The sequence below is a fragment of the Chionomys nivalis genome, chromosome 12 (genome assembly GCF_950005125.1).
Source record: "Chionomys nivalis chromosome 12, mChiNiv1.1, whole genome shotgun sequence".
Taxonomy (NCBI): domain Eukaryota; kingdom Metazoa; phylum Chordata; class Mammalia; order Rodentia; family Cricetidae; genus Chionomys; species Chionomys nivalis.
This window is the reverse complement of record NC_080097.1, coordinates 71928550-71943557: the sequence shown is the minus strand read 5'-3', so window position 1 is coordinate 71943557 and position 15008 is coordinate 71928550. Positions and strand designations below refer to the sequence as shown.

Sequence of the window (15008 nt, the reverse complement as noted above, 5' to 3'; positions counted from 1 at the left end):
GGCTGGAAGAGTGCAGGAAACAATGACAAGCCTAATTTTACAGGCCACAAAGGAGTCTGTGACTTGAAGCAGCAAAGGACATAAAGAAAACATAATTCTGGGTTCAAAGAAAAGCTGCTGTAAGGGGGCTAAAGAAGTGTGCTGTCTTCTACCCAGAGGTAAGTGCCAAGGTTACTCATAAGGAGCCAACAAAAGCTGAGGTAGCGTGGAGCAGGAAAACCACAAAAACAAAAAGTCTGAAGACACTTAGGAAGGAGAATAGGTTGGATTTGGAAATTGACTGTAGTTAGGATCCATGGGTGTAACTTAGGAAGGAGAACAGGTTGTGTAAGCCCTGGTCTCCTGCCTCCATCTTTGGAGGCCCCGTCCCTGTGCCTGCCAAGTCTTGACCCCTCCCTGGAGGAGGGTCAAGATGAGCCTGCCAAAATCTTGACCACTCCCCAGTTTATTCAAACTGCTTCCCCAGAAAGTTCCCATGTGGTCGTTTCCCCCCCACTCCCCACCAACAAGGTGGTCCTGTTAGTGGCCTCCCGGTTCTCCCTTGGGGCCACCCGAGAGCACAGGAATCCCATTAAACCTGGATATTTTTAATTTGGCTTGTTTTGATTTGGCTTGATTGGGATTTTTGCATTGGCAGAGAGCTCACATTAGGAAAAATTCCTAATATCTGGAGGTCCCACCGGGTAGAGTGGCCTTTCGGTGTGGCCCTAGGCCACGTGTCAAAAGCTCCCTAGTCTACAATCTGAGCTCTCCACACCACGCTAAAACTGGCTCCTGGGCTACAGTGGCTGCATCTTGGTGAGTCCCTTTTTCTTGCCTATGCTATAGGGTTTTGGGGGGACCCATTGGTACTTACTTTTGTCAACTACTGGACTCTTGTTGAAGTCACAAGCTCGCGCCAACCAGGCCTGGCTGAGGTGGGCTTTGTTTGTTCCTGGGACACCTAGCATTCAATTTCCACAACCCCTTTACTCCTAAGAGCTATTTTAGCAGATGCACTATAATAGACTTAGGCCACACGGTTGGTCATAGACTTTAAAATGGGCACATACAGTTCAAAGCCAGATCCGCTGTCGCCCCTGGGATGCCTCTTACAAAGTCTTTATAAACTGGGCCTGTCCGATAAAGACAAATGGGCAGAGCTTACATATGTCTATGGCTTTTGGGCTCTGTGCTCTCACCCTTCCCTTTGTAGCCAGTGTCTCAAGGTACCATGCAGTCAGAGGCACTGGTCCCTCCCCACTCCCTCAAGTCCACACTACCCAACCCCCATCTGTGGAGCAACATTCTCCACATTCCTCTCCTTCCCTGTTTACCTCCTCACTTCCCAACATCTGGAAATTCCACACCCTCTACCATCTACAATCCTCTGGAAAGGTGGAGAGGGCCAATGGACTCATCAAACAACAACTAACCAAGCTCTCCATTGAACTCAGGTTATCTTGACCCTCCCTTCTCCCTATTGCTCTTACTTGCCTCAGGGCTACCCCACATTCCCCTATGGGCCTGAGCCCTTTTGAGCTGCTTTATGGCAGACCCTTTCTCCTTAACCATCACCTCCCAGTTCAAACTCCTCCACTGGCTGGGTACCTACCCTACCTCTCCCTCTTAAGGTCCTTTCTCCATTCACAGGCTGACAGACCCTGCCTCCACACCAAGGGACCCAAATGCCCCTAAACCTGCCCCACTCTCCCCAGGGGACAGAGTACTCCTCAAACAGTTAACTCCTAGGTCTTTCAAACCTCGATGGACAGGACCTCACACAGTAATCCTTACCACCCCCTCAGCTGCCAAGCTCTTGGGACACCCATGCTGGTACCATCTCTCCAGGCTCAAGCGGGCACCTGCTCAGGACACTTGGTCTGTCCAGCAGACAGGACCTTCCACCCTCCGGTTTTCCAGGATGCCACAATGAAGGGCCTACCTGCTCCTCATCCTGGCACACTCATCTTTGATAATAACAATATTTACTTCCTAGACATCTGCCTTCTCACCCCCAAGGAACAGATGCCTGACATCTCCGGGATGATAGTACATGGGATGTCTTTCCAGCCACCACACCTCTCGCTAAACCTGGACACCTGGCTCTCCCCTTCCCCACATTGCCCTATGCCCGCAGGAAGTAGCCAGACTTGAGTCAACACCCCTTTATCCTAAGAAAGCCTAAATGTTAGTCAAAATATCACCTCAGGCTCCTGTTACCCCTTATACAAACAGTCTGGAATGTAACCCCCGTCTCTGGCCTCCATCTCTGGAAGCCCTGTCCCTGTGCCCGCCAAGTCTTGACCCCTCCCCAATCTATTTGAACTGTGGCCTCCTGGTTCCCCCTCGGGACCACCTGAGAGTGCAGGATTCCCATTAAACCTGGATATTTTTAAATTTGGTTTGTTGTGATTTGGTTTGGTTGGGATTTTTTGCATCAGCAGAGAGCTCACGTTAGGAAAAATTCCTAACAGGTTGGATTTGGAGAGTAACTGTAGATAGGATCCATGGGCGTAACTTAGGTCCTATGTCATGTCATTTTGGGTACTGTCATCATCCCAAGGCACTAAGATTTTTTTAAAAAGGATAAATTTAGGGAAGATGCTGAGTTCCGTTTCAGAATGGTGTGTCCAGATGTTTACAGGGAGTCACTGAAGAGAATTTCAGCGTGCTGCAAAGGCTCACAGTTTGGAATTCAGGATAAGGTATTAGTACTGTTAATTAGAAGTCTTCAGCCAGAGGCAGGCTGCCATGCCTAAGTACATACTGTCATACATAATTTAACCCATTGGTACACAGCTCAAGAAACGTTTCCATAGTTAAGTCTTACCTAACTTACTTGCTCATCTGCGCAAAGTAACCAATATCTGCTCTTTGCCACATCGGTTCATCACAAAGGGTTATAATCCACAAGGTGGGACTCTGCCTTATTCGTGCCGTTTACCAGAAACTAGCACTATCGGTATTGTGAAAGGAAGTGCCCAATACATTGTACTCACCTGAACTCGACCTTAATAGCTGGATTATGAGGCAGCTGAAAACGCTAAGATTTAAAACTTGGATTACCTTAGAGCCTGGCGAAGGAGTTTCTAAAGGTGACCCCTGTACAGGGTGTAACGGGACCGTCGTTTCAAAGGAGTCCTCTCCTATAAGGTCAAGCGGAGCCAAAGAAGAAAGGGTCAAGTCAGAGCTAATGCAGGCACAGACACATGCCATCATTTCCCACAAAAACCTGAGTTTCACACATTATTAGAAATAGGTTTTATGCATTTTGTTATGTTATAAATTACACATCTGACCTTCCAGTAAAGGAAGAAGGTCCACCACAGCTTGGCCCAGAGTTAAGGTCTTCTCATCCTTCTGTTTCTTTTCCTTTGGTAAAACCTCAGTCACGGTTACTAGAAGAGTCAAAGAAAATAAGAACACTTCTAACAACTCCATCAGATGGCAAAGCCACGGCAAGCAAAGTCCAAGTTAAAGAAAATGAGTTCTGACATGGGGGTCCATAGCTCAACGGCAAGAAGGCTTGTGTGATGCCTCAGTTAAAATCTCAGTAGAGACAGCAATCACAACATCAACAATTATCCTGAAACCCAAGGAGGCACATCAGTGAGAAATCCCTAGCTCAGTCACTTCTGCACTTTCTGTCTGTAACACACAAATGTAGAGGCAACAGATGCATATTGCTCTCCAGCAACAAAGTTACTGCTCCTTATCTCAGAGAACCACTGTTCCTATCGTATTTATCATAAAAAATTACTGACAGATGTGGTTGCACACACTGTAATCTAAGTACTTGAGGTGGAAGCAAGAATTGCAAGTTCAAGGTCAGCCTGGATTACTCGGTGAAACTTGACCTTACTTCTTTAGAAATTAATGCTTTAGATAGGATGTCATGTATCTCAGGCTGTCTTCAAACTCACTCGGTAGCCGAAGATGATCTTCAACTTCTGATCCTCCTTCCTCTACTTCCTGAGTACTGGGATTAAAAGTGTGTACTACCGTTTTAGTTGGGGTTTCTATTGCTGTCATGAAACACAGAGGACCACACTGGGCAGCTCACAACCACCAGTAGCTCCACTGAGACTCCCCTCACACAAGCATACACACATACAAATGAAACAATTTTTTTTGTGAATCTGAACCCACTGGTGTTTCTATGGTGCTAACCACTTAAGTACGAACTCTGGCATAGAGAGATAAATGGTGACCTATGGAATGTACCCTTCATCTCCCAGGGACTTAAATTCCTTCTCACCACCTTTCAGTCTCCTCTCTTTGCTTTTACACAATGTCCAGTTGCGCTTTCTGAGAAATAGGAACATGTATCTACTCCATCATCTCAGAAGTTTCATTCCTTTTTGATTTCTAGTGAACACACTACTATTATAAATGGTTTTCTACTGTGAGTACATTTTGCAAGTCTTGTTTTCTTTCTGTAGTGGTGGGGAACTCCACTACTGAGCTAGATGCTCCCTGCCCTCCTCCACTGCCACCCTGTGTTTAGCATTTGGTATTTTACTGTTTGGTAATTCTAAATACATTCCATTTTTTACTGATTTCTTTGTTCCATGAAATCAGTTTTGGTTTGTTTTAAATTTCCAAATGAAATTTCTGTCTCTTTGATACTGAGCAGTGATTCTCTTAACTGTAATATTTTGCCTAGGAGACTATCTGAGCTATGCATGGTGGGACACACTTACATCCTTTAGGCTGTACACGTAAGATGAGAGCTCAAGGTTAGTCAGCAGATATCACCCTGAATGCACCAGGCCTCAGAAGATCAGGGATCAGGCCTGGTTAGTACTTGGATGGGAGAAAGGGCTAATCTGGTTGTGTAACAAGTTCAAGGCTAATTTAGACTTCATAGCAAAACCCTGGGACAAAAAAAAAAAAAAAAAAAAAAAAACACACACACACAAGGAAAACATCTGTACACTATTGATTCTTCTGTATTTGCTGTGGCCTAGAAAGTGACTAATTTGTTTCATAAAGCTCCTGTGTGTGGTGTACATATGCCCATCTCTACCAACACCAACACACACATCCTTTTCTTCTTTCTAAAGAGGGAGGATGGTGAGTAGAGTTCATTTTCCTGGGCCTTGAGTTTTTAGAGCCATAGCTGTACTGAGGACATGACTTCAGTCTCACCTCCTCATCTGTGGCAGCCCAAGGCTTTGTTCTTGTGGAAACATTAAAATCCACTTCTAGGTTTCAGAGCACTGCTCTCTCCCTATGTTCACTGTGGGGCAGCCATGATAAGCTAAGTCTGGGCAGGTCACCCAAAGGAAGCTCTTTACTTCCAACCATTATCAGCTGGGACTCGGGCCATCCGTGAATTTAAATGGAGTCTGGAGTCTCAATAGTTTACCCTGAGACAATGCCTGTCTGCAAGAGGAACCACAGGCTGAGATTGTCCAGCCCCCACCCAAGAGCAGACCATTCCAAGGAGATGCCGCCATTCCAAGTGCTGTAGAGAGACACCTGCCAGCACGCCTCAACAGGACACCCCTAGACAAATGTCAGCCAATCAAGGGCCCTAAACCTCAGAGACCCCTCACCCCCACCTTTACTACTATAAAAACCCAACTCTAACTGAGCTTGGGACTCTCCGGTTATTCCAATATGTTGGATATGCAGAGAGACCAAGTTTGCAAACTTGATTAAAATAAAGGGTCTTTGCTTTTCCATACAGGACTCGGTTTCCTTGTTGGCTTGGGTGGAGACCTCATGGATTTGGGCCTAACATTCATCAGTGTTCACCACTCAAAACCTCCAAGTGCAATTCTTGCCTTGCTCCTGGGAACTAAGGAACCACTCCTATCTCGTGGCTTTGGTTACACTCTTCAGCTCTACTTTCTTCATTCATTTTGTTTGGGAAGAAAGCAATCAAGGTACTCCTCCTCTTGTGGATTTCAGAGAAACAGAGCAAAGTGAAAAAAGAGGGAGGAAGTAGAGAGAGGAAGGCTGGTAAGTACTCCTCCACAATTGGCTAGTTCACAGAGAAGCCACACTTGACGCTTGAATAGGCTAAGCTGAAGAACTTGTCCCTTAAGAGGCACCTGAGACTTTTACCCCAAGGAGCAGCTTTTCAGCATCTCCTCTATAGTGGCCTTTTATTTGTGTTTTAATAAATAAAGCTTGCCTGAAGATCAGAGGGCAAAGCAGCCACGCTAGTCAGCCATACCGGCCAGGAAGTATAGTAGCACACCCCTTTAATCTAGGACCCAAGAAACAGAGGGAGATGGATCTCTGTGAGTTCAAGGCTACCATGAGGTACACAAGATTGGTTCAGAAACAGATCCAGGTGGTGGTAATTCACATCTTTAATCCCAGTGTTTGGGAGTTACACATTTTTAATCCCAGCACTAGAAAGGTAGATATAGGAGTGATATGGCTGGGCTGAGCAGAGAGAGGGATATAAAGGGGAAGAGACAGGAACTCAGTGGAGTAAGGAGTCTGAGGATTCATGAAGACAGGATCTTGCCTTTTCGGTCTGAAGATTTGGTAGAGGTAAAAGGTCTCTCTAGTGGATGGCTGCTTTGCTTTTCTGATCTGTAGTTTAAACCCCAATATCTGTCTCTGGGTTTTTATCATTTGTACTACACTCCTCTGTCAATTGTGAGTTTGGTGGTCTATTGTGGGACCCCAAGAATTCTTATGGAAAAAGATAGAGACAAACTAGGATCTAGCACAGTAGTTCTTTATTATTTCTTCTTCTTCTTCTTCTTCTTCTTCTTCTTCTTCTTCTTCTTCTTCTTCTTCTTCTTCTTCTTCTTCTTCTTCTTCTTCTTCTTCCTCTTCTTCCTCTTCTTCCTCTTCTTCCTCTCCTCCTCCTCCTCTTCTTCCTCCTCCTTTTCCTCGTCTTCTTCTTCTTCTTCTTCTTCTTCTTCTTCTTCTTCTTCTTCTTCTTCTTCTTCTTCTTCTTCTTCTTTTGTTGTTTTTCAAAACAGGGTTTCTCTGTGTAACAGTCCTAGCTGTCCTGGAACTAGCTCTTGTAAACCAGGCTAGCCTTGAACTCACAGTTCACAGTTCACTCTGCCTCCCAAGTGCTGGGATTAAAGGTATGCACCACCATCACCTGGCAGCACAATGATTCTTAACCTTACTAGCACTGAGACTCTTTAATACAGTCCCTCATGTGGTGACCCCAACCATAAAATTTTGTTGCTACTTCATAACTGTAATTTTTCTACTGTTATAAATCATAATGTAAATATCTGTGTTTTCTGATGGTTTTAGGTGATTGCCCCAAATGACTCGTGACTCATAGGGTGAGAACAACTGGTCTAGAATATTTTCTGCATTTCCAAGTCTTATATATTGAGATCTGAGGGTTTGGTAAGCACCCATGAACTTTATCATTTAAAAAACTGAAAAATTACAAAATGAAAAATAAAGACTGATGTTGACTGAGGTTTTCTATTCCACCTGGTCCCGCAGCCATTAAGTCCCGAAGGAATCACACAGAGGTCTACATTAGTTATAAACTGATTGGCCCATTAGCTCAGGCTTCTTATTAACTCTTATAACTTATATTAGCCCATTATTCTTGTTTATGTTAGCCACTTGGCTCTGTACCTTTTTCAGCGAGACTGTCACATCTTGCTTCTTCTGTGGCGGGGTCACAACTGCAGGCCAAGCTTTCCTCTTCACAGAATTCTCCTGTTCTCATTGACCTGCCTCTACTTCCTGTCTGGTTGTCCCGCCTATACTTCTGCCTAGCTATGGGCCAATCAGTATTTATTTAAAATATAATTGACAGAATACAGACCACTGTGCCACAGACTGATGTGTGTGCTTGTTTTCACCATGAAAAATTTGCAATCAACAAGAAAGCAAGCTTTCATAATTAATAAGAAGTCTTCATGTGGTTATTTGGGAGCTGTCTGGCAGGACACAGAAAGACTTGCTACACACCAGGCTGGAAAGTACTCAGGACTGAGTCTTTTGGACTACTGGATGTTTGGTCTCAGTGTGAGGCAGTCATTGGTAGACTACCCCAATCATATCATGGAACTCAGTCTAATAAATAACTCCGTCTTAACATACATTCATGTAGTCTGTTCTGTTCCTTTAATAGTGGTTCACAACCTTCCTAATGCTGGGACCCTTTAATATAGTTCTTTATGTCGTGGTGACCCCAACCATAAAATTATTTTGCTGCTACTTCATAACTGTAATTTTGCTACTGTTGTGAAACATAATGTAAATATCTGATATGCTACCCATTTGTTTAGACCTACGGGCTGAGAACCACTGCTCTAGAGACTTCTGACTACTACAAAGACTACAGGCTAAAACACACGTCAATGAAGTACCTGCAGTGCAAGCATGAGAACCCGACTTTAGAACTCAATAAAATGTGGGAGCCTATAGCAAGCATATGCAACCCCAGGTGTTGTGGGGTGATAGGAATGGCCCCCATGGGCTTATATATTTGAATGCTTAAGGTGGCACTAGGAGGTATGGCCTTGTTGAGATAGGAGTGGCCTTCTTGGAGGAAGTGTCCTGTCACCAAGGGGTTTCAAATGCTCAAGCCAAGTTCAGTGTCTCACTTCATGCTGCCTGTTGATCTGAATGTAGAACTCTGAGCTACCTCTCCAGTACTGTGTTTGCTTGCATGCTTCTTGCTTCCCATCATGAGATAATAGAATAACCTCTGAATTTAAGCAAGCCCCAGTTAAATGCTTTCTTTTATAAGAGTTGCCGGGGCTGGAGAGATGGCTCAGAGGTTAAGAGCATTGCCTGCTCTTCCAAAGGTCCTGAGTTCAATTCCCAGCAACCACATGGTGGCTCACAACCATCTGTAATGAGGTTTGGTGTCCTCTTCTGGCCTGCAGGCATACACACAGACAGAATATTGTATCCATAATAAATAAAAAAAAAGTTAAAAAAAGATTAAATTTATATCAATAAAGCAAAATTCTAAAAAAAAAAAAAGTTGCCGTAGCTTCACAGCAGTAGGATAGTGACTAAGACAGCAGGTTAGGGTGGTGGTGGTGTGGGCAAATCTTGAGATAGGTAGATTCCTGGAGCTAATGGGCTAACCAGGGAGAGACCCTACTTCAACAAACAAACAAACAAGGTGAACAGTAATATGGGATCAATATCCTGATATTGATCTCTGGCCTCTGCACATATGCACATGTACATGTACACACAACAAAATACATGAACACATAACTCACTTGAACACACACACATACACACACACACACACACACACACACACTACAGATCAAAACAAAGTAAAAGAGCTAGCACACAAGTGTAACAAATTACATCAGAGATAAAAAAATGTTTACATACAGAAAACATCCACCCCACCTATCCATCTAATTCACTTAACAAAGACTCTTCAAGCATCTGTTATGCTACAGATATTTCTACGAATTGGAGATTCTGAAATAAATTAAATCCAGACTTGATTTTAAGAAGAGCATCTTTAGCAGCAGAAGCGAGTGAAAAATAGCCACTTAGGATGGTGCATATACAAAAGCACAGAAAACACAGGCTACCCAGTGAGGCCCAAATGTCAGATAAACATCATTTTCCCTAAAACCTGACAACCATAATTATTGGAATACAAATGAAACTTCTAGAAGAAAAAGTATGGAAAACTGGTAAAATTAGCATGTCATGGTTTCAGATGCAGGAAGCAGACAAAGCAAAGTCTACTGCATTACCCTCCATGCAGTGTGAGGAACATGCAGCCCTCCCATCACAGTGCTGAGTATTCAGAATCTCTGCACCCTTGAACCATGAGACTTACGGAATAAAGGTTTGTGAGCGAGGTCATCTAAAGTGATTCCTCCATCCGGGCTGAGCTCAATGCCGCTAGTAAAATTGTACTTAGCGGTTCCTTCTGGAGAGACAGTGATTTTTGAAGAGTCTCCGAGAACTGCCTGATTGAACTCTGCACGAACAAAAGTAACTGGGGTATCTCCTTTAAAGCCTTTCTGTGGGCAGAAACACCACATTACAATTTCAGATACATGACTTTTCTGCATATCTGGTAGCCCATCTTATCCTGAAGTAAACATCAATTTGTTTTTTTCTCTAACAAGCTACACCACAAATACAAACGGGACAAGTAGAAAATCATTAAACAAATGCAGTTCTAGCTAAATACAACATTCTACGTAAGAGTCATTTTCATTAAAGTTTAAAAAGGTATCACTTTTTGTATTATCTGAACCTAAAAATATATTGCTATATATCTTTAAAATTTGAGAAAAAATACACAGGGAAATAAACTTCCTATGGCCTTATTCTAATGTGCAGGCACTACTAACATTTCATAATATAATTTTATGTTTCATTGTGAATATGTATGCATGTGTACATTTTGGCATACACATTATTAAACAAACAGCTCATTAACTATGTCCTTTTAAAAAATCCTTCTGTAAACTTCAGGGCAGTGAATGTTTTTCCATTTCAGTATTTACCTAATTTTTAGTAGTTATTGCAGGTCTGTTATTTAAAATGCTAAAATGAAATTAATCACTGAAATAATTCACAAAGTTTAAAACCTTTTCAGAAGAATAGGGTAAAATTTATAAGCCAGATGTGGCGACTTGTGCTGTAATTTCAGAGTCTAGGAGGTTGAGACTGGAGGATTGCTCTGAATTTGAGGCCAGCCTGGGATAGTGAAACTCTGCCCCAGAAGAAACAGAGTAGGGTGAGCAGAAATGACTTCATGGTGGTGTGAATGAAAAGAGCCCCCACAGGCTCAGGGAGTGGCACTGTTAGGAGGTGTGGCCTTGTTGGAGGTAGTGTGTCACTGGGGGCAAGCTTTGGGGTTTCAGATGCTCAAGCCAGGCCCAGTGTCTCTCTCTTCCTGCTGCCTTAGAAACTGGATGTAGAATTCTCAGCTCCTTCTCCAGCATCATGTCTGTCTGAATGCCACTACGCTTCTTGCCATGATGACAATGGACTTAACCTCTGAACTGTAAGCCACCCCAGTTAAATCTTTTCCTTTATGGTCACAGTGTCTCTTCAGAGCAATAGAAACCTTAAGACAGGTTTGTTTCTACCTGCTAAGTTCAGCATTTAAAAGGTCAGGTAGTTTAGACATTTTCCATTACAACTTGCTGAGTATAAACTAACAACTTGAAATAACTGGGAGAAGATCATTATGCTTAGAGGAAGTAAAATGAGGTACAGCGTCACTCGTTCCCCCATGCTCCTACATAGGGACTTTGTGGGTTCCCAAGAATCAATTTACCAAATCATATGCGTTTGTCACAGTGATGTGCACCGTTCTGCCTGTTGATGACACCTGATCCATGTCAGCACTCGGTCAAAGTCTCTTTGGCCCACTTTGGCCTCTGTAAAGATAACAAATGAGTCTGTTTTCTTGTCCACCACATCACAACCAGGACCGCTGGGGCTGCAGGCACGTTATAGGCGAGCCTTGGTCATCCCTGCTTTGCAGCCTCTGCTGCTGGAGGGAAAATACTTTGAGGATTGTCACAAGCATGGCTCCACTAACTGATGCTAAAAGTCCCCAAATACAAACACCTATGACATACAAATGATCACAAGACAGTGTTCTCCACACATCTCCTCCACAGCCTGAGAAGTTCCCTTCGGGTGTTATGTCTGTTTTATAGACTCTTGAAAGCAACAAAGGCATGTGCCTCTATTTTCAAATAATTTTATAAACAATTTCAAAAGTAAGTTGTTCGGGGCTGGAGATATGGCTCAGCAGTTAAGAACGTTGGCAGCTCTTCCAGGGGTCCCGAGTTCAATTCCCAATAACCACGTGGTGGCTCACAACCATCTATAATGGGATCTGATGCTCTCTTCTGGCCTGCAGGTGTATATGCAGATAGAGCACCATATACATAAAATAAATGAATCCTAAAAAAAGTTATTAAAAAAGTAAATTGTTTGGGTGTGATGGCACACACCTGATGTGGGATGTCCTTCTATATATTGTGACTATGTGTTTTTCTTATTGGTTGATGGATAAAGCTGTTTCAGTCAATGGCCAGGCAAAATATACTTAGGTGGGAAATTGAAACAAAGATAGGGAGAAAGAGAAGGTAGAGTCGGGCAGATGTCATGTAGCCCCCAGGGAAGTGAGATGTCCGGGCATCACTGGTAAGCCCCAACCACATGGTGACATATAGATTAATAGACATAGGTTAATTTATAAGAGAGAGACAGTCAGTAAGAAGCCTAAGCAATTGTAACTGATATTAAGTCTTAGAGCTTAATATCATAAGCGGCTGCAGGGACCCAGTGGGCAGAAAGAGACTGGTTCAGTGAGATTGGAGGGACAGAGAAAATTTCCATCTACACACACTCTGTAACCCCAGCACTTAGGAAGCTGAGGCTGGAAGATTTTGAGTTCTAGCAAACCTGGTTTATAGAATTTAAAACCAGTCACCCAGGGCTACATAACCAAACACTGTCTCACTTAAAAAAACCAACCAAACAGATAAATAAGTGTCTGTTTGAGACAGGATCCCACATAGCCTAGATTAGCTATGATAATTAGCACTGTCAACTTGACAAACCTATAATCTCCTGGGACTGTAATCCTGTGGGGACTGACTCGGTCATGTTGAGGTAAAAAGACTGACTTACTGTGGGTGGCACCATTCCCTGGGTTGGGGATCTTAGATTGTATGAGTGGAAAAAGCTAACTGAGCTGGGTGGTGGCGGCACAGTCCTTTAATTCCAGCACTTGGGAGGCAGAGGCAGGCAGATCTCTGCGAGTTCAAGGCCAGCCTAGTGTACAAAGTGAGTTCCAGGACAGCCTGAGCTGTTATACAGAGAAAACCTGTCTCAAAAAACCAAAAACCAAGAACAAAAACAGCAACAACAAAAAAGAATAATGCAAGGGAAAAAGACAAACATATGTCCCCTCTCATATGCAGAACCTAGGTTTAACCAAACACATGACATGAAAGCAGACATGTGAAAGCCCACCTATTTGCCTGCAGTCTCAGTGGAACTCTGAAACACAGCTTCTCCAGTACTGAGGGGACCTATGAGGTGAGTAAGCAGCCACATGGCTAGGAACTCCCCAGCAGGACAAAACCCTGGGCCCCTTCTCCAACACCCTTGGCTTTTCTAGTCAGCCAGCAGGGAGTTTCCTGTGGCTGGGCTCCCCCCAACCCATCCAGCCACCACCCAAACTATTAGCTACACCCCGCCCCCAAACCCACCTATTTGCCTCAATCTCAGTGGAACTCTGAAACACAGCTTCTCCAATACTGTGGGGCTTTAAGAGGTGAGTGAACAGCCACATGGCCAGATGCCCCATTCTCTAGGACTTCTCCAGTGGGACAAAACCCAGGGGCCCTTTCCCAACTCCCTCAGCTTTTCTAGTCAGCCAGCAGGGAGCTCCCCTAAAACTAAAACCTATCCACTGGACCCCTCAAGCTACTAACCACACCCTGCCTAAGAGCTGAGAGCCTGCTATGATACTGAGGGACCAAGAGTTTGCTACAACACTGAGGGGAGTAAGAGCACCAAGAGAGGCCGGGCGGTGGTCGCGCACGCCTTTAATCCCAGCACTCGGGAGGCAGAGGCAGGCAGATCTCTGTGAGTTCGAGACCAGCCTGGTCTACAAGAGCTAGTTCCAGGACAGGCTCCAAAACCACAGAGAAACCCTGTCTCGGAAAAAAAAAAAAAGAAGAAGAAGAAAAAAGAGCACCAAGAGAGCAAATCAGGAGAGAAGACCAAGAGAGCAGGCATATAGAGACCTCACAGGCTTTCTGAGACACACACTGATAGTACAGAGCAGACCAAGAAAAACTCGCAAACACTCAGACAGCCACAGCAAGGACTGGACCAAGAGGCAAAGACACTGCCAGCCTCATTTGAAGGAAGAGATGGGCAGGTGCCAATGCAAGAATTCCTCCAACATCCTAAAAAGCAACATGGTAACACCAGAACCCAGTGGTCACACAAGAGGAAAACTTGATCACCTTAACCCAGAAGAAGTAGAAGAAAACAACTTTAAACGTAATTTTATGAAAATGATGGAGACCTTTAAGGAGAAAGTGAAAAACTCCCTTAAAGAAATGGAAGAATGTCCATCAAAATCCCAGAAAAATAGAAACAGAGAAAACAATACAAAGAATCAATGAGACAAAGAGTTGGTTCTTCGAGAAAATCAACAAAATAGACAAACCTTTATCCAAACTAACCAAAAGGCAGAGAGAGAATATCCAAATTAACAAAATCAGAAATGAAAAGGAGGACATAACAACAGACACAAAGGAAATACAGAGGATCATCAGGTCATATTTTGAAAAGCTGTACTCAAAAAAATTGGAAAACTTAAAGGAAATGGACAACTTTCTTGATAAATATTACTTACCAAAATTAAATCAAAACCAGATAAGCAAATTAAACAGACCTATAACTGCTGAAGAAATAGAAACAGTCATCAAAAGTCTCCCAACCAAAATAAGCCAGGACCAGATAGCTTCAGCTCAGAATTCTACAAGACTTTAAAGAAGAAATAATACCAATACTCCTCAAATTATTCCACACAATAGAAACAGAAAAACATTGCACAACTCTTTTTATGAGGCTACAATTACCCTGATACCCAAACCACAGAAAGACATTACTAAGAAAGAGAATTACAGACCAATCTCACTCATGAACATTGATGCGAAATACTAAATAAGATACTGGCAAAACAAATCCAAGAACATCAGAACCATCGTCCGCCATGATCAAGTCGGCTTCATCAAACAGATATAGGGATGGTTCAACATACGAAAATCTGTCAATGTAATCCACTATATAAACAAACTGAAAAATAAAAACATGATCATCTCATTAGATGCTGAAAAAACTTTTGACAAAATACAGCATCCCTTTATGATAAAGGTCTTGGAGAGAGCAGAGATACAAGGAACATATCTAAACATAATTAAGGTAATATACAGCAAACCAACAGCCAACATCAAACTTAATGGAGAGAAACTCCCAGTGATCCCACTGAAATCAGAAACAAGACAATGTTGTCTACTCTCTCCATATCTATT

General features: G+C 43.2%; 1 protein-coding gene across 7 annotated transcripts in view; it reads right to left on the bottom strand.

The window, feature by feature from the left end:
• The window catches only part of Cfap70 (cilia and flagella associated protein 70), a 58956-nt gene extending 47635 nt beyond the window's left edge, over positions 1-11321 (bottom strand). For all 7 annotated transcript variants that reach the window (XM_057786519.1, XM_057786520.1, XM_057786521.1 and 4 more), the window contains exons 1-4: positions 11216-11321; positions 9758-9944; positions 3282-3380; positions 3049-3128 (exon numbers count right to left, since the gene is read on the bottom strand). In XM_057786519.1, the coding sequence (XP_057642502.1) occupies positions 3049-3128; positions 3282-3380; positions 9758-9944; positions 11216-11278 (429 nt within the window). In that variant the 5' untranslated portion in view covers positions 11279-11321. The remainder of the gene's footprint in view (positions 1-3048; positions 3129-3281; positions 3381-9757; positions 9945-11215) is intronic.
• Between the last annotated feature and the right edge of the window lie 3687 nt (positions 11322-15008).